Source organism: Notamacropus eugenii, chromosome 2 (genome assembly GCF_028372415.1).
Source record: "Notamacropus eugenii isolate mMacEug1 chromosome 2, mMacEug1.pri_v2, whole genome shotgun sequence".
Classification (NCBI taxonomy): Eukaryota; Metazoa; Chordata; class Mammalia; order Diprotodontia; family Macropodidae; genus Notamacropus; species Notamacropus eugenii.
In genome coordinates, this window is record NC_092873.1 from 197,560,151 (window position 1) to 197,585,220 (window position 25,070).

The 25,070-nt window shown below is 36.2% G+C and overlaps 1 protein-coding gene across 1 annotated transcript in view; it reads right to left on the minus strand.

Moving 5' to 3' along the window:
* The window catches only part of FRK (fyn related Src family tyrosine kinase), a 123,767-nt gene that overhangs the window by 45,478 nt on the left and 53,219 nt on the right, over positions 1-25,070 (minus strand). The window contains exon 2 of the mRNA XM_072643081.1: positions 2,069-2,190. Within this exon, the coding sequence (XP_072499182.1) occupies positions 2,069-2,190 (122 nt within the window). The remainder of the gene's footprint in view (positions 1-2,068; positions 2,191-25,070) is intronic.

Here is a 25,070-nt window from a genome sequence, read left to right on the forward strand (position 1 = left end):
CTCTTCCCCTTTTGATATTGTCCTACCTAGGAGAAATCACAGAATGTAGAGAGGAAGCGCTTAACAGGCAACTTTATCTGTATCATGTAATATTCATTGAATACTCGCTGTGTGCAGCACAATAGGTTTGGAGGTTACCAAACCGTATTTTGTAAGATCTCTGCCTCCTTGGGGTTTATAATCTAGTTTGGGAGTAAAGATATGCATAATTCAAGGATGCATGTGCTGTCTAGAATTTAAGCTCCTCATTATAAGGTAAGCTCCTTGAACACAAGGATTATTTTTTCTCTTTTAGTCTTTTTTGGCCCCAAAGCACATATACAGCATCTTCAGGGAGTAGATACTTAATGGATTCTTTGTTAGATTAGATTAGGATAGACCAACCTCTCACTGTGTTCCATAATAATGTGAATAGAGAATCCATCGAAAAATTTAAATGTAAGCAAGTTTCCCTCTAAAAGATTAAATATGGAATGATTACATATTAAACATACTTATTATGTAAAATAATTTTCCCATTTGAAAATAACTCTAATTTTCTCCATTCTCTTCAAAAATTTCCCAACCTTTATCTAGACCAAGACTATTCTATAATTCCAATTTACTTCAAGACTAAAGCAGCATTTATGAGTCCTACCAAGATATTTCAAACACAAAAGTATTCCATATCTAAATTAATTTAGGAAAAGCTGGTGGACAGAGCAATTTCTCTGAAATTTCAATGGAAGAAATGATGACAGAGGGCAGGAAAGGTCCTGTAGAAGAAATGAATGAGACTTGACCTCAACCTTAGAATCATAAAATCATAGATCTGAGGCTAGAATTGACCTTAGAGGTCCTCTCATTTAACCTCTTCATTTTAATTTTTCTTCCTGTCTTGTGGAGTCATTTGATCCGTTCTACAGGGAGTTTACCTCTTGGAAATAAGAAAATTGAGATCTACAATTTGCCCAAGGTCACACAAGAAATAAGTGGCATAAGTAGGATTCAAACACAGACTCTCTGGCTCCAAATCTTGTACCTTTTTCAATCGTGTCACACTGTTGATTTCAAGAAAGGATATTCCACACTAACACAAAACACTTCTAATAAGTACACAATTTTGAAAAAAAAACATATAAACACAACAAAAAGAGAATGGGAGGAGGACTCCCTTCTATTCTTTTTTTTTGAGCAATGTAGCTGCATACACAACTATTAACAAAAAATTGTGAATATGAGAAGCTATGGAATTATTTCCCACAAATAATGGGATTACTTAAAAATATTCAACTACAGTATTCAAATTCATATTCTACTTCCTGCTCAACAATAAATAAGCACAAAAATTTTATCAAAATTGTGGACACACCAATTTGATAACTGTGTAGTGTCTGACTCCTACATATTCTTTTCCTAAAAGATACCTATGTAGTAGAAAAGGGTAGATGCACCAGAACACATTTTTTTTCCATTTTCATATCTTGACTGCATAGAACTAATGCACAGAAGTTACATTTTGAAATTATATGTTCTTAGCCATAGATTGAAATCCTTCACTAATTTTTGCATCACCCCCCAAAATTATTACAACATACTTAACTTCATTGCTTTTACATGGCTAACCAATAGAACAGTTTAAATGAATACTTCCATGATCCCACAGTAGATGCATGGCATACAAGGGCCCCAAGCCTATAGGAAGTATCTAAAAGTCTTAGTGTGGTTTTAAGTTTTAACAATTTAAGACTTTTGGAATGCTGTTCGGTAATTTTTGAGTTGTGTCAGACTCTTGTTTCATGACCTCATTTGGAATTTTCTTGGCAAAGATACTGGAATGGTTTGCCATTTCCCTCTCCAGCTCACTTTACAGATGAGAAAATTGAGGCAAACAGAGTCATGTGACTTGCCCAGGGTCACACTGCTAGTAAGTATCTGAGGTCAAATTTGAACCCAAGAAGATGAGTTTTCCAGACTCCAGGCCTAGTGCTCTATTCCAAGTACCAACTACATGACCTGAAGTCTATTGGAATACACTTTAGTTAATGAGTAGCCATATCCCTCCTTCATTCCCCAAAAAGCTCCATACCTGAAAGGGAGAAGTCTCCTTTCTGAGTCTCACTTTCTCTAATTAGGAAGGCACCATTCTGGTTTCCTGGGTAGAGTAGTTGTTTTTCTGCATCTACCCGCTTGATTGAACCAAAGAACCACCTATAACAAGAGATATACACATTTTAATTATCCGGTTATACTCTGCCTTTCAAAAAAGAACAAGATACTTAGTAAAAATGAGTCTTGAAGTTTCAACTGTGTTTTGTGGTTTTTGTGATCTTTATGAAGTATGCCTAGAATGAATATTATCAACTTAGAACATAAGGTAGTAAACTGGGAAATTGGGAAAACAGGAGATGTGACTGACATTGGGATCCTGGGTAAAACTGCAAAGTAGGTCAAGTTTTCCTTCAGTGCTCTCTTTCCTCCCTTTCAGGATCCTCCTCAATATGAGGGACAGCTTTACTCCTTTCTCTGCCCTGATTTGATCCTTTCACTCCCTGAAGGTAAGCACTCATCAAAGTGCTCCAAAATTCACAGGATCTTGGAACTAGAGTTGGAAGAGATCTTAGGTACCCCCTATTCCAAACCCCTTATTTTGAAGATGAGGAAACTGGGACCCAGAGAGTTTAAGTGACTTTCCAGAGATAGAATTTGAATCCAGGTACTATGATTCCCAAGCCAAAGCTCTTTCCACTTAATCATACTATTTTCCCAATTGTTCCTTAATCCCATGAACTCCCTACAATTAAAGTTCCCATTCCTATAGCATTAATCTTGTAGGAAAACAAGACAAAAATCATTAACACTAAAATGTGCATAGAAAATCCAGATGAGTTTTAACATTTTTAAGAGCTACCAACTCCAAGGAATATTTAACTAATGGACACAGGACAGAAAATGTTTGAGTAAGTGACCTTTCTTGTCTCATCTGTATACTCTAAGCCAAGGATATCAGACTCAAATTGAAATGGATGCCACTAAACATAAGGATCCTTAAGGGCACAGGTTGACTTAGGAAGTCACATATTGAAATAAACTATGTTTTATTGTATGTTTACTTTTTTTGTTAAATATTTCACAATTACATGTAAATCTAGTTGAGGACATACTAAGAACTGTTGTGGGCCACATGTTTGACACTTATGCTCTTATCTACTACTGTAAGCACAATGGTTCAGCAATATTAGAACTGACTTTAAATCGACAGGAAAGACCTTATGTGCTATGATTGGAGGAGGGCTGGGCAAGTCCATTCATCAAAAAAATCTTTTCCACCAAAATGATATGGTGCCTGAAATCCACCTGTTAGAGATTTTCTTCTTTTCTCCTTCCACTTCTTATATCACTTTGTAGCTCTTTTAATGCATTTTCATATTCTAGTTTTAATATGCTGTCTTTTTTTTCTACCAAAGAAACATGGCAAGCTTGTTAAAAGTTGCATACCCATCAGTGCATCATATTTTTTTTGATATAAAGGCTGAAAGTGATTGTGAAGAAAAGAAGTACACATATTAATCAGTTCAGATTTCAATTTTCCTTGCCTTAATCTTGTTACATAATGTCTCTTGTGCACGCTTTTATCATTAATTTCCTTCATTAAGAAGCAGTAATAAAATAGACTATCCAGTTCAATATGTTACTGATATATTTTGTGTAATAGATTAAAAATTTAGCTAGATATTGTGCATTATGTAGTATTGCATAGTAAACATCATATGTTGTATAATATCACATTTTTCTTGACTCTCTCCTCCTAGCATAATTTCAAATAAATTCTGTCAAAATTTTCAAAGGAACTTTGGTTTTACAATTTTGTCTAGCCATATTAAATTTGGAAGAGACCTTAGAAATCAAATTCATTTTCTAAATGAGGAAACTGAGGCCTAGAGCTTGAGATGGATGAAGGAAAAAACATTATTAAGCACTTACTATTAAGCACTTACTATTAAGCATTATTAAGCACTTACTATTTGCAAAGTGTTATGCAAAGTGCAGGGGATACAAACAGATAAGTAAGATAGTCCCTGGTTATAAGGAACTCAGGTTCTAATAGAGGAAATGACAAATACAGGTTTTAGCTATAAGTCATATGGCAATGCATCTTATTTAATGACACTGCCACAGATAAAATCATACACATTTATGACATCAAACCATGTGATAATACTAAGGACTTTGGTCCAAAGAACTTTCTTCCAGGAGTCTAGTAGCTATGACTGATGAAGGAGACACAACACATGCTGACATTCTTGCAGGCTACATTTCCACAAGGGTAGTTTGTCAGGATGATGGCTTCCAGGGCTGAATTGGAAGCAGGTCTGCTGGTCTGCTGGTCTACCTAATATCAGTAGCAATTGGTTACTATTTGGTACTGTGGATAGGAATGTTAAGGAATTTGGGGGTCCTTCTTCCCAGGGATTTCTCTCCTCAGTAATGGCTACGGGGCCCAGGCAGGAAGCAGAGTGAGTAGTTTGGAGGACACTGCTATTACCAGGGCTCTTAAGTTCAAGGTCCTGAGACATCTCCACTGTCTGAGTGGAGATGGAAGTGGTGGTAGTGATTTGATCTGCCTGGTACATGCTGTTTCCTAGCTCTCTGTGCTAGTTACTCTGCTGTTTCAGCAATTATTAACACTGACTAATTAACAGCAGATTTTCAAATCAAGCCCCATCAAATTTGGTTTCTCCTGACTATTATTCTTCAAACTGAGAACATGATCCAGAGGTAGTAAAGGGAAATTCTGAGAAGTTTCTTTCAACTCAGCCTACTGAGTATCTACTACATTTTCAAGATACCACATGGTGAGATATAACCACAAAAAAAAATATTATCGCTGGCCCCATTGAGCTTACTAGGCATGAATTTTTAAACTGTTATCATTGCTATATAATACATACGTAGTCTGAGCATACTTTAGCAGATGACCTACGGATCTATGAACTATTTGAGAAACTTCACTACCTTGTGTCACAGAACAAAGGTAGCATAGTATGTTAATCATGATAGCTAGCATTTATATGGGTCTTTAAAATTTCCAAAGTACTTAACCAAAAAAAAAAAAAAAACAGTTTGGATTTGGTTTCAGGAGACTTGGATATGAGTCCTGCCTAAGATGCTGACAAAATATATATCACCTCACATCTCTTGCCCTCAGGCTCCCTAGCTGTAAAACTGAGATAATCATACATATAATTATTATAAAGATAAAATGATGTAATATGTGAAAAGAGATTTGCACACCTTATAGTTCCATATAGGCATTAGTTCTTATTACAGAAGGAGGCCACCAAGGTTTGGGGTTCTGAAGAGCAGTTTGGAAGAAAAGCACTGAACCATAGCAGCTAGGGGATGAGGGGGACAGAACACGGGACATTCAGTCAGGAGGAACTAAGTTAAAACCAGGTCTCAGACATTTACTTACTGTGTGACCCTGGATAAGTCACTTAATTGCCTCCAAAAAAGCAAAACAAAAAAAGAAAGGATCAAACTGAGAGCCTGAAAACCTAAAGTTCCCTCCACTAAAAAAATATAATATTTGTACTTTATGCATAATAGAAAATGTTATCAGTATTGAAAGGAATTGTTTATGAGGGGCTAAGCAGCTCAACTTTTGTTCTGCTTCTTACTCAAAACTTTTTGAGAGCTATAAAAACCACTATTATTAAGTTCAATAACAACAAACTTTGATTAAAAATCTATAGAGTATGTAAGAGAGTTTTGGGTCTTAAGAGAAATACAAAATTTAGATAAAAGAGGATTCTTTCCCTAGTACCTTTGCCCTGGATAAGCTGATTCCTAAGGTCCCTCTCTAATGCTGTCAGTTACAAGAGAATGCCAAATATGCATGATTCTCCTCACACCATGTTTTCTATTTTCTTTCCCTCTAACCTATTCTGTTCATTCCCTGATTTCTCCTCCCTTTTCCTTCTTTCTCATCATCTATTCTAATTCTGAAAGCATATTTAAAACTTAATTTTGGGTCAACAAAAATAATATGAAATAATATTTTCTCAAGGCTAAAATTATTTAGGGTTTTTACTCTTTAGGGGTAGGGTTCAGGTGTAATTATTAGGAAGATTTCCCTTAAATCTATTCTAACTCTGAAGTTGATGAAAAGGATTTGCTTTGGTCTGGGGGAGGGAGGGTAAAGAAAAGGATAAAAGAAAGGAAAGGACCAATGTGAATTACAGATGCTAGCCAACAACATAGAGAAAGCTTAGAGGATCAGCTCTTGTTCTGCTTCTGTTTTCTCTCTCACAAAAGATCTTTGGCCTGGGAAGGACAAAAAAGTAGATAAATTTTACATGATTATAGATTTGGGAACAGAAAGAGAAGTTAGAGGTCATTTAGTCTTCAATTAAGAGAAAAGGAAATTGTAGCTAAGAGAATATGAAGTAGAAAGTAGCAGAGCTAGGATTTGAATTCAGGTCCTTTGATTCCCAAACCAGAACCTTTCCCACTGTATAGAGAGCTGATACTCAAAGAAAGTACAAAAAAATTAAGGGAGCAGGTGTTGTCAAAGAACCTGAATTACCAGGCCCAAGTGAATTATTACTTAGCTTTTGAAAGAGTTGGCAGTCATGATCATTGAGATGCTATCAACAATATTTGGACAGCCAGGTGATGCAGTGGATAGAATGTCAGACCTGGATTCAGGGAGACTCCTCTTCCTGAGTTCAATTCTAGCTTCAGACATTTACTAGCTGTGTGATCGTGAGCAAGTCACTTAACCCTGTTTGCCTCAGTTTCCTCCTTGTAAAAATAAATTGGAGAAGGAAATGGCAAATCACTCCAGTACCTTTGCCAAGAAAAGTCCAAAAGGCATCATGAAGAGTGGGACGTGATTGACATGACTGAACAATATCACCAGTCTTTGAATAGAGGATAGGAGAAAGTAGGAGACAGGACTCAAGAAGGGCAAATGCTCCAGTTTTCAAAACAATAAAGGAAACAGAATCTACAAACCTTAGGTTAATGGTCTTATTTTTTTTTAATTCCTGACAAAATTCAAGGATATATTATTGAAAGGATGGTTAGTAAATATCTGAAAAAGGAAAAATTGTTCACAAAGAGCCACTGCAGCAGCATCAAGAGCTGGTCATACTATATCAATAGATGAGGGAGAGACTTGTGAGAGGGAGAGAATTTTTTAACTCAAAATTTAAAAATAAATGTTAATTTTAAAAAATTCAATGAAAAAAGAACAAGTCATACCGGACTGATCTTACTTTCCTTTTTGACAGGATTGTGAAACTCGTAGATTGGGAGAAAGCTGAAGCAATGTTTCTGATAAAGTTTTTCATGCTATTCTTGTGGAAAGGATGGCAATATAGGCTAGAAGAAAGGAGAATTAAATGGGTTCACAACTGGCCAAATAACTAGACCCAAAATTAAGTGCCAATCCCTAATGGCTCAATGTGAACTTAGAAGGGATTCTCAAGTGAAAAGCCACCAGGATCTGTATTTGGCTCTGTGCTACTTAATATTCACCTATGCTTTAGATAACTATGTTGAGGACATCCTTATCAAATTTACAAATGACAAAAAGCAGAGAGGAATAGCTAACAAACTAGTTGACAGACAGAGGGTTCAAAAAATGACTTAAAGGGCTAGATCACTGAACCAAATCAAAGAGTTAAATTTAATCATGATAAGTGAAAATTCGTATTTTTCTTCCAAAAAAAAAATCAACTTCACAAGAACAAGGCAGAGGAAACATGCCTAAATCATTGTTTGCTGACTGACTTAAGGACTTTCATATCTAGAAAAACAGTCCTCCTTGAAAAAAAAAAAAAAACCTAGAAATTTTAGTAGACCACAAGCTAAGTATGAGTCAACAGTGAGATATGGTGACCTAGATTAATGCATTAAGGAAGTGAGAACCACTGTACCTTGCCCTGTTGAAACCACCTCTGGAATCCTGTATTAAATTCTTGGCATACTTAAGGAAGGACAGTATGAAGCCTGAGGGTGTCCAGAATAAGGGATAGAATAAGCCCTTACTATGTGAAAATAAGGTACAAGAATGGGGATATTTAAAATGGAAAAGAGAAGATTTTATGAGAGCTTTCCAAAGAGCCATGGCATGGAAGCAGGAATAGATCTATTCTGCTTGAGCTAGAAGAAATGGATAGAAGTTGTAGAGAGATAGATTAGGTTTGATATAAGGAAATTTTTTCTAATGCTTTCATAGGACTAAAAGTCATGGAACACTTGTCTCAAAAGAATTAAAAATGAAAACCACCTAAAGGATGAAAAGGCATATAGTAGGTGTGAGTAGGTTCACAATCAATTAATCAATCAGTAAATTCTGCAAATGAGAAATTATGAAACACAGTGAGAGACATAGGAAAAGAAACATATGAATGAAAAAGATGGGCTAACTATGATGACAGAATCAAGGAATGACCAATTAATGTCCTAAATGTTACACTAGTATCCTTGAGATGTCAAAAGAAACAAAGAAAGGCTCCCAAGAAGTTGGGTTGGACCTCTGCCTCAAATTTGTGGGACTACACATTCAAGAGTCACAGAAAGTGGCAGGCATAACTGGACTGCAATATGCATCATTGAAGGGCATACCCATAGATTTATTCCAGAATTTCAGTAGAATAAGGGAATCTTCCTAACACATAAAGGTATAAAAGGGGGATGGAATGCCATGGGAAGTGGTGGATTCTCCCTAAATGGAAATCTTCAAGGAAAGACTACAGTTTAATACTAAATTTGTGGTACAGGGAATTGTTGTTCATACAGAAATTGGGCTAGATGATTTCTGAGGGTCCTTCTAGCTCTGACACTCTATGATTCTGTAAATGTGACTTCTTTCTATTCCTCCTACTTTTTTGGCCACTAGACCCAAGCAGAACAAGGCTGATCCTTCTTCATGGCAGCCTTCACCTATCTGAAGATAGTTATCATGTCCCACCCCACTCCCCAAGCCCTCTCTTCTCTAGACTAAACCTGTGGATATTTTAATTTGGAAAAAAGGGGAAACAGGGTAATGTATGCCTCAAGAAAGGCTATCTGAATGAAGAAGTTGGAAAATAATTGCCTTAAGTATGGCATACCCACTCTTATTTGGTATAGACCTGTGTTTTTATTGTTATAGGGAACTCCCAGTAAGAAAACTCCCTCACCAACATAGATAAACAATTTTTATCATCTTATAGAGTTGCCTAGAGGTGTTAAGAGAATGTCTAGTCTTTTTCAGAAGCAGAACTTACATACAGGTTTTCTTGATTCTGAGTCCTTCTCTGCCTCCTACCCTATACTGCACTGGTTACAGTACTGGACCTGTAGTCAGGAAGATGAGCTCAAATTCAGCCTCATACACTTACTGTGTGACCAGTAAGCAGTGTGATTCTGGGCAAATCACCCGGTCTCTATCTCCCTCAGTTTCCTCATCTGTAAAATGGGGACACCTCCCAGGGTTGTTGTGTGAATAAAACTGAATTATACTTGTAAGCACTTTGCAAACCTTAAAGCACTATGTAAACGCTAGTTGCTTTTGTTGCTGTTCTTTACACGGGTCTCCTTGACTCTAAATCCGGCACTCCTCACTATACCTCCAAGCCTAATTACAGGGTGTCAACGAACCTCTAGATTTAAGCACATATTGGTCAGCTGATTGTTGTCCTTTGCTCTCAAAGAGGACCAAAATGACATCACTATGTTGGAGTCAAGGTATGGTGTCCACCTGTGGCTGATCAGACCAATACAAGTCAAGAAGGTTCTACCACAGTTCAGGCATGAATGGTTCAAATGAACATTTGGAGCGGAGATGGCTCTAAATTTGTGCATCTCATGTTTCTTTTGAACTGCTAAATTCTCCTTTGCTCATAGAATACAGTACTTCGGGATGCAGTTATGCCTGGGGAAGAGCTATGTGTTACCTTCAAGCCATGGGACACCAAGGACCACTGTGAGGAGCACCAGGATTGCTGCACCAAACCTCCAGCTCCAGGACCCTGGACTACTGACTGCTGCATTGGCCATAGGACTTTGAATAAGCAAAGAAGAGGAATGGAGCTTGGAAAAGCATGGGAGACCCACTAAAAGAATCTGCATGATACTGTAGAAGAGGGAAGGGCAGAGACTTGTTAGCTGTGCATAAGTGAACATCTCCACTTTCCCCCTTCTCTTGCTCAGTTCAGTCCTTAAGGAAAATGCTATCCCACTGATTTCAATTCAGTAAGTCTTTATTATGAACTTCTACTTTGGGTCTCTAATGTATTCTAGGCACTGAGGTGAATACTTCCCAACAATGCTGTTTAAAGCCAGAATGGACTACTGTGGAGGCAGTCAGTGAGTTCTCTGTCACTGGAGGTTTTCAAACAGAGGCTTTATGGCTACATGTGTGGATGATACAAAAAAGGAGGGTTCCTTGGGTACAGGCTGAACTAGATGACTTCCAACTCTGAGACTCAATCATTTTACAGTCATTTTCTGTTGCATATCCAGCACTGTCCCACCCCACTAAAAGATTATTAGATAAGTTTTTACATCATTCATCTCTCAGGACACACAAAATAAATATATATTCACTGAAAGTCATAATTTTATTTATAAAAACTGCATGTTTCTATTTTTAATATTATCAAGAGCAGGGTCAGGGAACCTGTAGCCTTGAGGCCACATGTGGCCTTCTAGGTTCTTGAGTGCAGCCTGTTGACTGAGTTCAAGTTTTACAGAACAAATCCTCTAATTAAGGGGATTTGTTCTGTGAAGTTGGATTCAGTCGAAGGGTCACACTTGAGGACCTAGAGGTCCATATGTGGCCTTGAGGTTGCAGGTTCCCCAGCCCGATCAAGAGGGTTGCTCCACGTGTGCGTCATACTATACCTTACTTTACCCAATGTAGACCACCATAAAGTTTGTATAATTTGAATCTTTATAAATCAAGTAAAATACCGGTCTAAATACAGGCTGTATTTTTTTCTCCAAATTTAGTTTCTATGAAATCTAAGTACAGACATAATTGCTCTTTTAGTGAGAAAATGGCAGTAAAAATTATGGGGATAGCAACAGTGACACTAAAAAAGCAATAAAAAATCTTTATTTGAATTTAAGGATATGTAATAAATATAAAAAAATAATCAGTGCACAGCTACTATTAAAAGACCTCTCATTTTAGGAGAAGGAACTATATTTGAGGGTAGCAGATATTTGGACCAATTCTTTGAGAACAAATGTACTGGGCACTAGGAAATAGGGTAATTTAAAGGAATTATAAGGAATCTCATTATATAACAGACTTCTTTTCTAATGTAAATGATATCTTCTATCACTATCCTTCATCCCTTCAAATAACTGCTCCATTTTTTAACTTCATATTTTTGTACACAATGTCTTTTCTTAAACAAAGACTCACCTGTTTTACATCTATATATTAATGAAAAGGTCATAGCTATTGGACAGTATCATAAGTTCACTTGTCACGTGGAATTCACTTGGCTAAGTTTCCAACAGGAAGAAATGAAGCAAGAAGAAAAAAGTACCAAATATTTTTATGAGTAATTTAGCACTATATCCGTGTCCTTCACTTTCACAGATGACTCATCTGTGGTTAACTGGTATTTCTATGGGTGTATGTGATTGAAAGGACTAAGAGAAGAACAATATTCCACACTATGAACATGTGCAAAATCATTTTTACATGCAACTTCAGCTGTTTGAAAAGCTGTAACTACTTTCAGTTCAACCTCTTTGATTCACAGGTGGCCTAAGCTTTTTTTTCAGGAGCTACCACAGTTTGGATTGGCAAACATTAGGCTATTCTCTCTGCTGCCTTAGTGTCTCTCTACTTTCAATCTCATATTGTTCACGTGCAGCAGGCAAGTTAGATTGTCTATCATGCAATGAATATGAGCCACATTATATTTAGAAACAAGGGTGCGCAGGTGATAGGGACTTATTAGTGTACAGCCTCAAAACACATGAGGAGAAATTTAGATTTGACAAGAGACCACTGAGAGCAACTGGGATTTGTCATCTAAATATCAATCAATTATCCAGCTTCATGGCATGGCCACCCATATACATGCTGGAGACATGACCCTATTTATACTTAACAAAAATAATTTTCACAGTTATGTGAGAAAAGCACGGAGTAAATTGGAAACTGGTATAATAGAAAACAAAAGTTTCAAAAATATTGAGAGTGACAGAGTTGCTGGAAATCTGTGAAGACAAGACAAAAATAATTAGAATTCGAATCTATAAAAGCAAGGTGAAAAGAGAAATGATTGAAGTCTGTAAAATCAAGAAGGGCATGGAATGGGTGATAAATTTTCCCCTCACTATTATAAGCATTAGGAGCACTCCATGGAATCGCATTCATTTAAAAAATTTAGGTATTGAGCTACCCTAGTGTGCACAGCAACATTCACGACATAGGAAGCAAAACATCAATGATGTGATTCCTTCCATCCAAAAGTATAATGGGAATCATAAGCTGTACGAATGTGACTAGGCAAAGTGCCTGGCCCATAGTAAGTGCTTAATAAAGGCTTTTTTTTTTCATTTATATACTCATTCACATGAAAAAAAAAGTTAATTAATAATCCAAGACAGGTTGCATACTATTGTCCCTAATCCTGCTACTTTCAGAAATGCGTCCATGGTTTGAACTTGTCCAGCTCTATGGCTGACTGGTTTCCATGAATGAGCTGATTGGTGCTGTCCCACTTGAGGAATAAGGATGATGGAGGCTGGAGTTGGGAAGACAGACCTGTAGGACCAAAGGCAGTTAAATGATATCTGAAGCAGAAACCAGGGCAAAAACAAGGATCATGACAAAGTCTAAAGGGGATTTTAAGGGAAGGCCTGGAGTCAGCTGCTAACTAAGTAAGCAATAAGGTGCCAAATTGGACAAAAAAAATTCTTTGAATTCTGCTTTGTTGAGTTGTTCTAATGGACTTATGGTTTGATGCCTAGTTGTATAAAACCAGTACTATCCTCCAGCTTTTTGAGTTGGAAAGCTTTCACTATCACCTTCATTATATCCCATGGCAAAGCAGCTCTGAAGAACAATGGAAGGTACATAATTGAATATAGAGTAAGTGGCATAGACTGTAAGCAAATCCTGTCTGCCTCAGTTTTCTTATCTATAACAGGAGAAGGAGAAGTAAATGGCAAACGGGTCACAAAGAAATCAGACACGACTGTGAAACACCTGAATCACAAAATAATAATAAAGAGGAGAACTCACTGGATAACCAAAAACAAACCAGATTCACAGAAGAGGTAAAATATTTAAAAATATTTGGGATTTGAATAGGGGGAGAGCAAAACAGAGGACATCTCAGATGTGGGGGGAAAGTGTAAGCAAAAGCATAAAGGTGGGAATTGGCAAGACCTATTTGGTAAACAGACTGTGTTGTATAAGAGCGAAAGGCGGAAAGATAACACTTCTGGATTTCAGGAAATAAAGAGTTGAACTTTACTCTTTAAGGCATGGGGACCAAGTCAAAGTATCTAAAGAGGGTGAGAGGCAGGTCCAAGCACTTTGTTAGAAACACTGACTTGGAAACAGTAGACTGAAGGTGGACTGAAAAAGAAGGAAACTAGAGATAGGAAGATCAGTTAGTAAGCTAATGCAGTGAACCAGGCATAAGGTAATAAGGATCTGACCTGGAGTTGTAGCTGTGGGAATTGAAAGGAAAGGATATTTTAAGATAAACTGCAAAGAAATAATTGGCAGAACTTGATGATTGATTAGATCTTGGTAGTGAGAGGGAGAAAAGCATGAAAGATGGTTCCAAGATTTTAACAATAGTAGCACCATTGTCAGAAATAGAGATATCAGGAGGGGTAGCTGGTTTGAGGGGAAGATGATAAGTCTGGTTTGATTTGTGGACATTCAGGTAGAAACGTGCATATGACCTTAAATATCTTCAATTTCTTTTTGAAAGTCCATCACTCAAAAGGACATTTTCTCACCTTAGGAAGTTTTTTTTTTTCTAATTAGGATATACTTCCCCAAGGGGCAATGGGTACATTGATCTTGGCTATGTAATTAAAATTATAAGGTTTATGCCATAGGTATGATAAACTGGGCAAGAGATTTAGGGTTAGTATTTTTTCATTGAAAATTATCTTTATTAAAAAATTAACGTAAATACAAAATTGTAAACAATTGTCAACTTAAATGATCAAAGGGTAAGGATCAAATGCGATAACCTATATAAGGTACTTTTAAAGCCTAAGATACCAGCTATTAATAACCAAACAATAAGTTTAAATACTAAATATATAAAGTAACCTTTTAGAGTAAAAAATAACAAGGTACAACCATTTGGTATCTTTCTCACTAATTCTTTGTTGTTATAAATGCTTAACCTAGAATGGATCATATTCCCCAGATCTAATTAGAATGTTTCTCTCTAATTTACTTTGAATCCTAGACTTCTATTCAAATGCTTTCTAAAACGCATAGCCATAGGACCAGTTTAGCATCAAAAAATCTTTTGGTTATTTTGCTTTAGATGGGACTAGCTTCCCTCCAACACCTGCATAAATAATCTGTCCACACTGATTATATCAAAATTTATTTAAAAACCTTAGTTTCCCCTCATGATCAGCTCAAAAGTCTGTCATTCCCTTTAATTTCTTTGTATCTTCTCATACATCCAGTGCAGAAAGACATTACAGACATATAATAGTATAATACTTCAAGCATCATATCTCAAATTTTTTGGTCTCATTTTTTGGTCTTTACACATTTAAACATTATTGAGGATGTGGGGCAGCTAGGAGGCACAGTGAATAGAGTACTGGCCCTGGAGTCAGGAGACCCTGAGTTCAAATCCAGCCTCAGACACTTGACACTTACTAGCTGTGTGACCTTGGACACAACCCCAATTGCCTTGCCTTCCCCTCTCCAAAAAAAAAAATTATTGAGGATGCCAAAGAATTTTTACTTAGGTTATATTAACTACTATTTACCATTTTGGAAATTAAAACAGAAAAGCTTTTAAAATACTTATATACCAAGTCATTTTAATAACAATAATAAATCAATTAAATGTTAACATAAGATATTTATGAAAAACATATTTTCCAAAGCAAATTGTGAGAAATAAGACATTGCTTTTTTACACATTTTTGCCAATCTCCTTACTGTCTGATTTAATAGGAGATAACTGGCTTTTCATATCTATTTCTTCATTCCAGTTTGTTGGGATATGTTGTTTTGGTTGGAGCACATAAAGAAAATCCAGTCTCACACAGACATATAGTTGGAAAATGAAGTACTTTAATAGGCAAACATCTTATTATGAAAACAATTTTGACCCCACAGATCCCCTCAATGGTGTCAGTGATGCCCCAAGGGTCCTTGTGTCATGCTTTGAGAACTGCTGCTTTCCAGAATATAAAAGCTGCACTGATTCATATTGTTCAGCTGAAAGTAACTTTCCACTCAGGAAGGAAGGAAGGAAGGGAAGGGAAGGAGGGAGGGAGGAAGGAAGGGAGGAAGGAAAGGAGGGAGGGAGAGGGAGAGAGAAACAAAGAAACTCTTCCCTTTCCAACAGGTACATTCCTACTGTAGTTACTGGCTAGGCTTTGCTACAAGTTTACATTTAATTTTTCTCTTCATGTCTCCCTAGTAACTCCTTTAGAATCACTGAAAATACTACAGCTTGCCCTTGCAAGAGAGCACCACTTTCTTCTTCATTCCAACTTACCAGTCAGTTCCTCCTGAGCTGTTAGAATCAAATCCAGTATAGCATTCCCCTCAGAGTGAGCTTTTGTCTCTATTAGAAGTCTACACACACACACACACACACACACACACACACACACACACACACACACACACACACACACACACACACACACCAGCAAGACTTTGAAAGTGGTTTCATGACATGCTGATAGGCAGTTGAATACAGAAAATTGCTATTTCAAAGAGATCAAAGCTAGAGATAAAGTAACAGTATAGGTCAAGAAAGTGGATGATTTCATCAATGACTGATAGGACATCGAGAAAAAAAGAACATAGGGTCAGGGACTGAGACTTTGGGAATACTCACAGTTAAGGTGCAAGAGGAAGAAAAAGCCAATCAATACAGGTTCAAGGAAATACCTTCAGGGCAAGCAAAAGGAAGTACTTTATACAAGAAACATGAGGAAAATGTATGTGATAATACCGGTATTTGTCTTGTTCTTTTGTCTAGCTTGGATATAATTGCTGGAGACATAGAGTAATAGAATTCAAGTTGGAAGATGTCTAATAGGAGGTAAAAACCACTTTTTTCTGTTTGTTATAAAAGAGGTAAGTTTATTGTGAGGAAGGAGAAATGTTATGATAGATTTGTCTATCTTAGATAGACAAGGAAGAACTGATTGGTGAATTGGAAATGAGGAATACAGACCTCTCTTTCCAAGGCAATCTGTTCTACAACGCTTGATATAGTACTCAATAGAGTGGAGAACTCAAAAACTGACTCCTAGGCCTAGACTATGACTAGTGCTCTACTACCCTGAACCTTCCATCTCTCACTCAGTGCAACATATTCCCTAAGGAAAAATGATGTGGGCCACGACAGGCATCTCTTTCATCTGCCCCAAAACAATCACTTCCATCTGTACCAGCAGAAGACATTTGCCAACTTTTACTACCAGCCCAATTTCTCAAATAGTATGTGGAGAACCTCCATTGAGAAGCAGAATATCCTTCCCTTCAACTTCAGGTCTTTCATTTCCTTCTGCTCCTGCCCCTTGAGCATTGAGCAGGGGCACCTTTCACTCAATGGTGAATATTTTGAACTCCAGTAGATCACCTACTCCTGAAATCCCACTCGACACCTCCTACCATGCAATTCCTCTTTCTATTCCTCTCAACTTTCCCATCCCAAAGTTCCATCTTAACTGTATCAGGTCCTTCCACTATGCCCTCTAGAATGCCTGTTTCATAGGCAGCAAACTTCCTTTCATTTTAAATCTATTCCTCTCTCTCTCCTCCCATCTACTAGATCTTATTAAAACCTGTCTGACCACTGATGACACAACTTCCTCAGTCACTCTTTCTAGTACTGGCTGTACCTTCACTCATTCTCCTCATCTCACTGGCTGAGGCAGAGGAGCTGAACTATTCCTTGCTCCCCATTGTTGTTTCCAGGTTCTTCTCCTTTCTCCTTCAGTCAGTAACCTCTTATCCTTTGAGGTTCATGCAATTCATATCTATCACCTAATCAAAATCCTAGTAGTAGTTGTCTATAGATCCCCAGGTCATTTTCTGTCCTCCCTCAATGAGTTTGGTACTTGGGGTGCATTTTTTCTCTCCTCCCCATCTCCTGTCCTCATACTACGGGGAGTTCAACAGGTTGATTCTCCCTCAAATACCTTAATTATTCAGTTCCATGTCCCATGCCTAGAATTCACTCCCTCTCACTTTTTCCTCAGCATCTTTTTATTTGAGATGAAGTTAAGGTATCATCTTCTACCATAAAACTTTTCCTAATCCCCCCAAACTGCTGGTGACCTCTTTTCCAAACTATACGGTACTACACTTTTGTATTTGTTTATATTTATTCTCATATTTACTCTGTATATACTCATACATGTCCTTGTATCCATGGTCAGAAGTTTTGAGAGTATGAGTTAGTTTCACTCTTTGTATTTATATCCCCCACACCTAGCATGGTACTTGGAAAATAGTAGGCACCTGGCACTAGAAGAACCAGAACTGTAAAATACCTTCAAGAACCAACATGTGTCAATTGATGTAGTACCTTTTTATCCATAAGACAAAGAAAATGAATAAAAGAAAAAAGAAATTTTTTTATTTCAAAGTAAATTGTAATATTTGGAGTCAATTTATGCACCTGATTCTTCTAGTGAAATAACTGCTGATTGAATTTTTCTTTATTTTATTTTTAATTTATGGAATAAAACAAGCATTTCAATAACATAGTATAATTTTTTAAAAAGATGACTGCATATGAAACTGAAAATCTATTGTGTACAACTTGCTATTCCTCTTAAATATATTTTGTTATCATTCAGATTTCATTTTTTTTCTTTTTCTCTTCCCTTTCTCCCCCTCCCCCAGAGCTTAGTGTTGGCTACCTTAGGCACAAAAACATATACATATATATACATATATATACATATATATATATATATATATCCACATAGGTGTGTGTGTGTAAAATTCTTCTATACATACTTTTATTTATCCGTTCTTTCTCTGGATACAGACAGATTGATTTTCAACCTAGACCAGCAGACTCCAATTTGATAGCTTTCCATATCTAATGAGATTATATACATATGAAGGAGAGGGAAAAAATCAAATTTGCTTTTCCTTACTTCAAAGTAAAAAATTAACATTCCTGGAAACCTATTGATGGTTTTTGATAATGTGACATTAAAGTGATCACATGTAGTGTTGGAAGCATAACAGGTAGTGATGTTATACTTAAGCCAGGGGGAGACAGGTTTTGATCATTTAATAAAGTTTCCTCTTCATTATTTATAGTTAACTTGGAAGGAAAATATCTAAGTAAAAGTAGTAAACTTTGTAGCCATGCTTTATCAGATACAAGATAAGAAAATACACGTTATCTTTCCTTTAATCATGGGAACATGTTCATAAAAGGATTAGTGAGGGTTGGAATTTTTCCCGGACCCACTTCCTTGTGAATGCAATTGCCCACAAAAATGTAACTGAGACTCTATCCTGTTATAGATATCAGTTCCAAGTTGACTAATAAATCATTCTTCCCTTTATGGCCCACATTCTCCATTAACTTATAAAGTTATTAAGGTAGAAGTTAGTATTAACCTGCCTGGATAATGAAAATTTAATTAATAGTTTTGACCATGTCACTTCTGTGTTCAAAACTCTTCACTGGCTCCCTGTTGCCTATCAAATAAAATTCAAAGTTTTTAACCTTTCTTGTGCCCCCCTTCTCATATGTAAAATGGAAATAATAAATCTTTCAAGCCTTATGTCACTGGGTTAGTGAGAGAGAGGAGAAAGGAGAAGAGAAGAGAGGAAGAGACTAAAACAATGACAGGACCAAAGAGATGGCAAGGGAACAATTGCATAATTTGTATTTCTAGAGTTGGTAGAAGCCTTTTACCACCTCTGCCCCACCAAGCCCACTCAAGATCGACTGGGATAGAAGGTATCCAGTTGCATAACCACTGATGACACAGTGAAATGAAGAACTGTCATTATGAGCATGACCAAACATAATGAAAGTAACACAGTATACAGTAAGAATGAATGTCTATATAGTGAAAATGCTGCTACCATAAAGGAATGGCATGTTGGGGCAAGGAAGTATTAGACAAACCACCATTTCACCAAAACATACTGTTTCCCTTTGCAGTATTTCTCCCACTTGCAAATACAATTTCAAATTCTCATTCACATCTGTTTTTGTTTTGAATAAAAAAATGTCATAGTGGCTACATGTCCACAGTCATTCAAAAGGGACAAGCATGACAATCTATTCTGTGAAAACAGAGTGGATGAAAAGGAGAGACAACGGAAAACACTGTACTTAACAGTAAGAAAGGGCTTTAATTGTACCTCGAACCCTTACAACCTGTATTTCCATAGTTAAGTCACTTAATTTCATTGAGCCTCAAGTTTCTCATCTGTAATATGGGAATAATATACCTGTATAAGTTACCTCACATGGTTATGGTGAGAAACAAGTACAGAGTTCTCTGCAAAAATTAAAAATGCTACTTAGATTCAGCTACTATGGTTGTAAAAACACATAGAGTCAAGATTACAGCATTTGTTTTGATAGGCAGTCCCATTGAAAGAACATATATGACAGAGAAGAAAGAAAAAGAAAACTAAAATTGCACTGGCCTTATAGCATTTTAAAAACGTTATCTCATTTATTCTTCACAACAGCTGTAGGAAGTCCGGTGCTATTATTATTCCTATATTTTCAGTTAAGGAACCTGTAGCACAACAAGGTTAAGCAACTTATCCAAAGTCACACAGCTAGAAAATGTCGGAGGCTAGATTTAAACTTGGGTCTTCCTGACTAGGTCCAGTACTTTAGTCACTGCACCACCTAGCTGTCTTGGGAGTTTACTTTCTATTGTTAAAACAAAAATAAGAAATAAATAGAAACAGACTTTTAATACATTGGGTATGTGCTTTAAAATGTGATGAGGAATTCACACTACTAATCAATACACCATTGTCATCATCTCTCCTTTACATAGTACTTCAAAGGTTTACAAAACACTTTCCACATATTACCTCACTTGAATGAGAAATTTCTGTATGAATTATTAGTCCTGATATCAGCATGTGTCAGGACAACGAAGTGGCACAACGGAGAGGAATCCATCTTTCTGAGTTCAAATCAAATCTGACCTCAGACACTAGTTATGTGACCCTCGGCAAGGTACTTACTTAACCCTATTTGTCTCAGTTTCTTCATCCATAAAAAGAGCTGGAGAAGGAAATGGCAAACCACTCCAGTCTCTTTGTCAAGAAAATCCCAAATGGTGTCACAAAGAAGCAGACACAGCTGAAAAACAACACAATTCCAAGTATGTATATCTTGGAAAACTCTATAATGGGCAGATGGTAAACAAGTTATGCTAAGAACTGTACAAGAAGTTGAGATTACACTTAGTAAAGTGAGTAGCCTTTTCAATGATGCCATGCTGCTAAGCTCCCACAAAAGCCCATTAAAACACACATACACACACAATATTCTCTGATGATATTATATGGTTATTTTGAATCATGGCATGCCATAATTCCAGAAGAATAAAAATGGAGGTCATCCAAAGATCAATGGAAGGACATTGAATAGACTGCAGTATGCATGTTACCAATGATAACCTTCAGAAAAATAGCATGCAAAAAAAAGAACAATAACAATATAGATTTGATAGTTCCCCAATAGAAAAGTGCTCAAATAATATGAAAATTTTTATGAAACCGCAAATGCAAACTATCACCAATCAAGTAGAAAAAATGGTCCAACATTAAAGTAAAAAAAATGAATATCAAAACAACTGTGAGGTTTCCTCTCATCACCAGCAAATGAATAGATCCATGTGAAGAATATATATGATCAGAAAAGGAAATAGGTAACTCAGTATGAGACATAAAAAATAATAGACAGCCTAATAAACCAAGGAATATTAAAATTCCACTCAATCCCACAAATATTTATTAAATTTCTTCCATAGTGCTATATTCAATACATAGCACAAAGCCCTGGGGACAAAGAAACACAATGGAACAGGCTCTCCCATGACAAGCTTATATTCTACTGTTTAAAAAAATAAACTCACAGAGGAAGAATCTTGAAGAGCACTGGGTCAAACTTCTATGATAGTTATGAACAAGAATCACACAGGATAATCAATCAATCACCATTATCAACTTTCACCTAGCAATCTAAGGCTTGCAAAATACTGTGTACACTTTACCTACATTTAATGAAAAAGTATGAATAGTAGAGAATTAGCAAAATGAGATTGATTCAGTATTATATCTATGTCTCAAAAGCTAAAGGAAAATACATCTATTTCTACCACTGGTGCATTCAAAGAGAGAAAAATGCAATTACTCCTATACTGTCTGTGCAAATGAATTAGATCACAATATATTTTAAAATATGCTTTTCAATCTCTTTTGTGATTAAACTTTAGGAGCTTAATACTTTTTTCCTCAACATTTATCATGTTATCCTTGCAACAGCAATTTCAGAGTTTAAGATATACAACCAAAGTTTCCTATATAAAGGGAAATGTTGTTAGCTCTTCTGTCACATATAACTTTAATTCTTATCATGCAACTAATGAATTTTAGTAATTCAATTAATTTTATAATGTTAATTTTCAATATTTCTGGTGAATGAAATTGCTCCATGAATTTTTATTTAAGCCACTGAGTCATCTTAAAAATATGAAGAATAATGTCTGTTCTTTAATTTTAAGAAATAATGGTAGAATTCTGGCAAGATGATAAAATGAGAAATTGTCTCTCAGTCTAATTCTCACCCTCAACACTTCAAAAGAATAAGAAATGTGATAATAAACAGAGAAGCTAAAATTACTTTATAAGCAGAAAAGTAAAGAAACATTCATCTACAAAAAAGAGGTGTCTGGAAAAATAATAGATAAGATGATGATCTGCATTAGTGGAAGTTTTTATAGTGAATTCACTATACTCTTATAATCACAGATATGGATCCCACACTAACCCTCCTAAAAACAATCATCAAAGTTATTTGGCACTAGCTAAAAAATAGAAAGGAAGGTGAGTGAAATAGACTAGATAAGCAAGATCCAGAAGTAAACTAATGCCGTAGCCTGGTGTTCAACCAACTATCACTTCTGGTACAGGAAGGGATAATTCCTTATTTAATATATTCAACAAGAACTACTACAAAAACCAGAAAGCAATTTGGCAGAAAATAGGTTTAGACCAGGATGACTTAAACATAAAAAGTTACATCATTTTTTTTAAGAAGTAGAGAACAGTAAGAGGTACCTTTAGGAACTATAGTTACAGTGAGAATTTTTATGTAAGAAAGAAGTAGAGAAATTCTCAAAAGAGAAAATAGACAATTTGACTACTAAAAATGGAAAAGCTTTTCACTTTTAAAAAAATCAGTGCAACTCTAATAAGAAAAACTATCACATGAGGAAAAGTTTTTGCAAAAATGTCACAGACAAAATTCTAATTTCTCAGATATACTGAATCATTCCTCAGTTGGTCAAAGAATATGAAAAGTTTAAAAAAAACAAATGCATACTACCAATGATGACATGGAAAATGCTTCAAATCATTAAAACAAGAAAAATATAAGCCAAAAACAGCCATGAAGTTTCTTCTCATACCCAACAAATTGGGAGAGATGCTAAAACATGGAAAATAATAAACATTGGAGAAGCTACGGGAAAGCAGAAGCACTTGGTACCCTCTCTTGGTAAAGTTAAAGTTGCTATTCTCTTGGTAAAGTTATCAACAAAGCCTTTCTCAGAACCAATTTCTAATTATAGGGAAAGCTACCAAACTGCTCATACCTTATAACTCACCAGTTGTACTCCTGAGCCAGAAGATCAAAGGCAGAAAGAAATGTCTCATATGTACAAAAACTTTATTCACAGCAGTTCTTTTTCAGGTAACAAACAACATGGGGGAACAATTGATGGGAAGGGACTGAACAAATTGTAGCATATGAATGTGATTAAATATCACTGCACTATAAGTAAGAACAAATAGGAATGATTCAGAGAAACAGGGGAAGATTTGTATGAACTGATGTAAAGGAAAGAAAGCAGAACCAGGATAATAATATACAAAGTGTTCCAAAAGTCAGTGTTGTTTTAAGCAGTTGAAGCCAAGGGAGCTACTAGTGCTTAAAATTCCACTGACTTAAGCTACTAAAGCTTAAAACTGGACTAAGAATGTTGGAGCATCCTGTACATCATGAGTGTTAGTCAGCCAGCCAACACATTTATTTAGTGCCTACCATGCTGAGCATTGTGCTAAGTACTGGGGATACAAAAAAAGGCAAAAGACAATCCTTGTTCTCAAGGAACTCACAATCTAATAGAGAAGACAACATGGAAAGAACTGTGTACAATAGAGATATGTACAAGATAAATTGAAAATAATAAAGGAGAGGAGCTAGAATTAAAGGGAATTAGGGAAAGTTTTTTGGAGAAAGTGGGATTTTAACTGGGGCTTGAAGGAAACCAGAGAAACCAGGAGACAGTAATGGGGAAAGAGAGAGTATTCTAGGCATGGGGGACAGCCAGTGAAAATGCCTAGACTTGATAGTTTCTTCTTCAAAGAACAGCAAAGAGAACAGTATCATTGGATCATAGAGTAAGTAGTGGGATGTAAGAAATAAGAAGACTAAAAGTGGGGTGAAGGTGGGGGAGTTATTTTATTAAAAAAACTTTGAGAATTTTATATTTCACCTTGGGGGTGATAAGGAACTACTTGAGTTTAATGAGAGTTGAAACTGAACTTTAGAAAAATCATTTTGATAGTTGTATAGAGGATAGAAAAGAATGGGGAGAGACTTGTGGCAGGGAAACCAACTTCCTCTGCAATTTTCTGAAGGCATTATCAAATATTTTTAAAAGAAAAAAAGATGGCACCAAGGCTTCAAGTGCATCACAAACCACATTAGTTTTATGAAGCTATTATCCTAAGCCTGCATCCTTAGAGTGAGTCAATGATATTATGCCTATACTTATATAGCGATCAGAGATTTTTTTTTCTGTTTTCCACCTTCTATCTGGTCTTCCAGAGGAAGGAAGGTTTTTTTTTATCTTTTATTGCTTGTTCCATTCATATCAATGCTTAATGAGATGAGATGTCTTCTTGTACCCCCACCTCATTGTTTACTTATTTTTTCTATTCAGTGAGACTTCAGATGCCTCGGAATCAAAAGATCATGCCTCACACTTTTTGGAACTCTCCTTAGAATTTAGCACTGTGCTGAGCATATTTGAAATGCTCACTAAATCTTTCTGACACTATAGCTCTTATGTAATATATTTTTAGAAACCATCACTCATCATCATTCCCTGAGTATTAACTGTGAACAGTTAACACCACAGAAGGAGAAATAAATAGGCCATGGAGCTGAGAGTGTCAGTGGGGAAAGTACATTCACCAAAGACCATGTTCCTCACATAGGCTATGACTGTTTTTTTTCACATTCTGGTGAAGTAAGGGGAACAAGTACTATTATTCCCATCATCCAGATGAGAAAATTGAGGTTCTTTCTTACCTCTCATATTTAGTTATTCAATGTTGTTGATAAACTCTACAGAAAGTCTCTGTCATCTACCCCCTCTTCTTTTCCTCATTGTATTGGCTGTCATGACCACCCTACTGCAATCTATCATAATATCTCATGATTGATCTGCCTCCCTTCATTTTTCTCCCCTCTAATGCATCCTTCACACCAAGATAGGATAAATCTTCTTTATACACAGATATGGTCCTGTCACTCTTCCAATCAAAAATTTCCATTGTTAACCTATTGCGTATCACATGAGTGAATGGA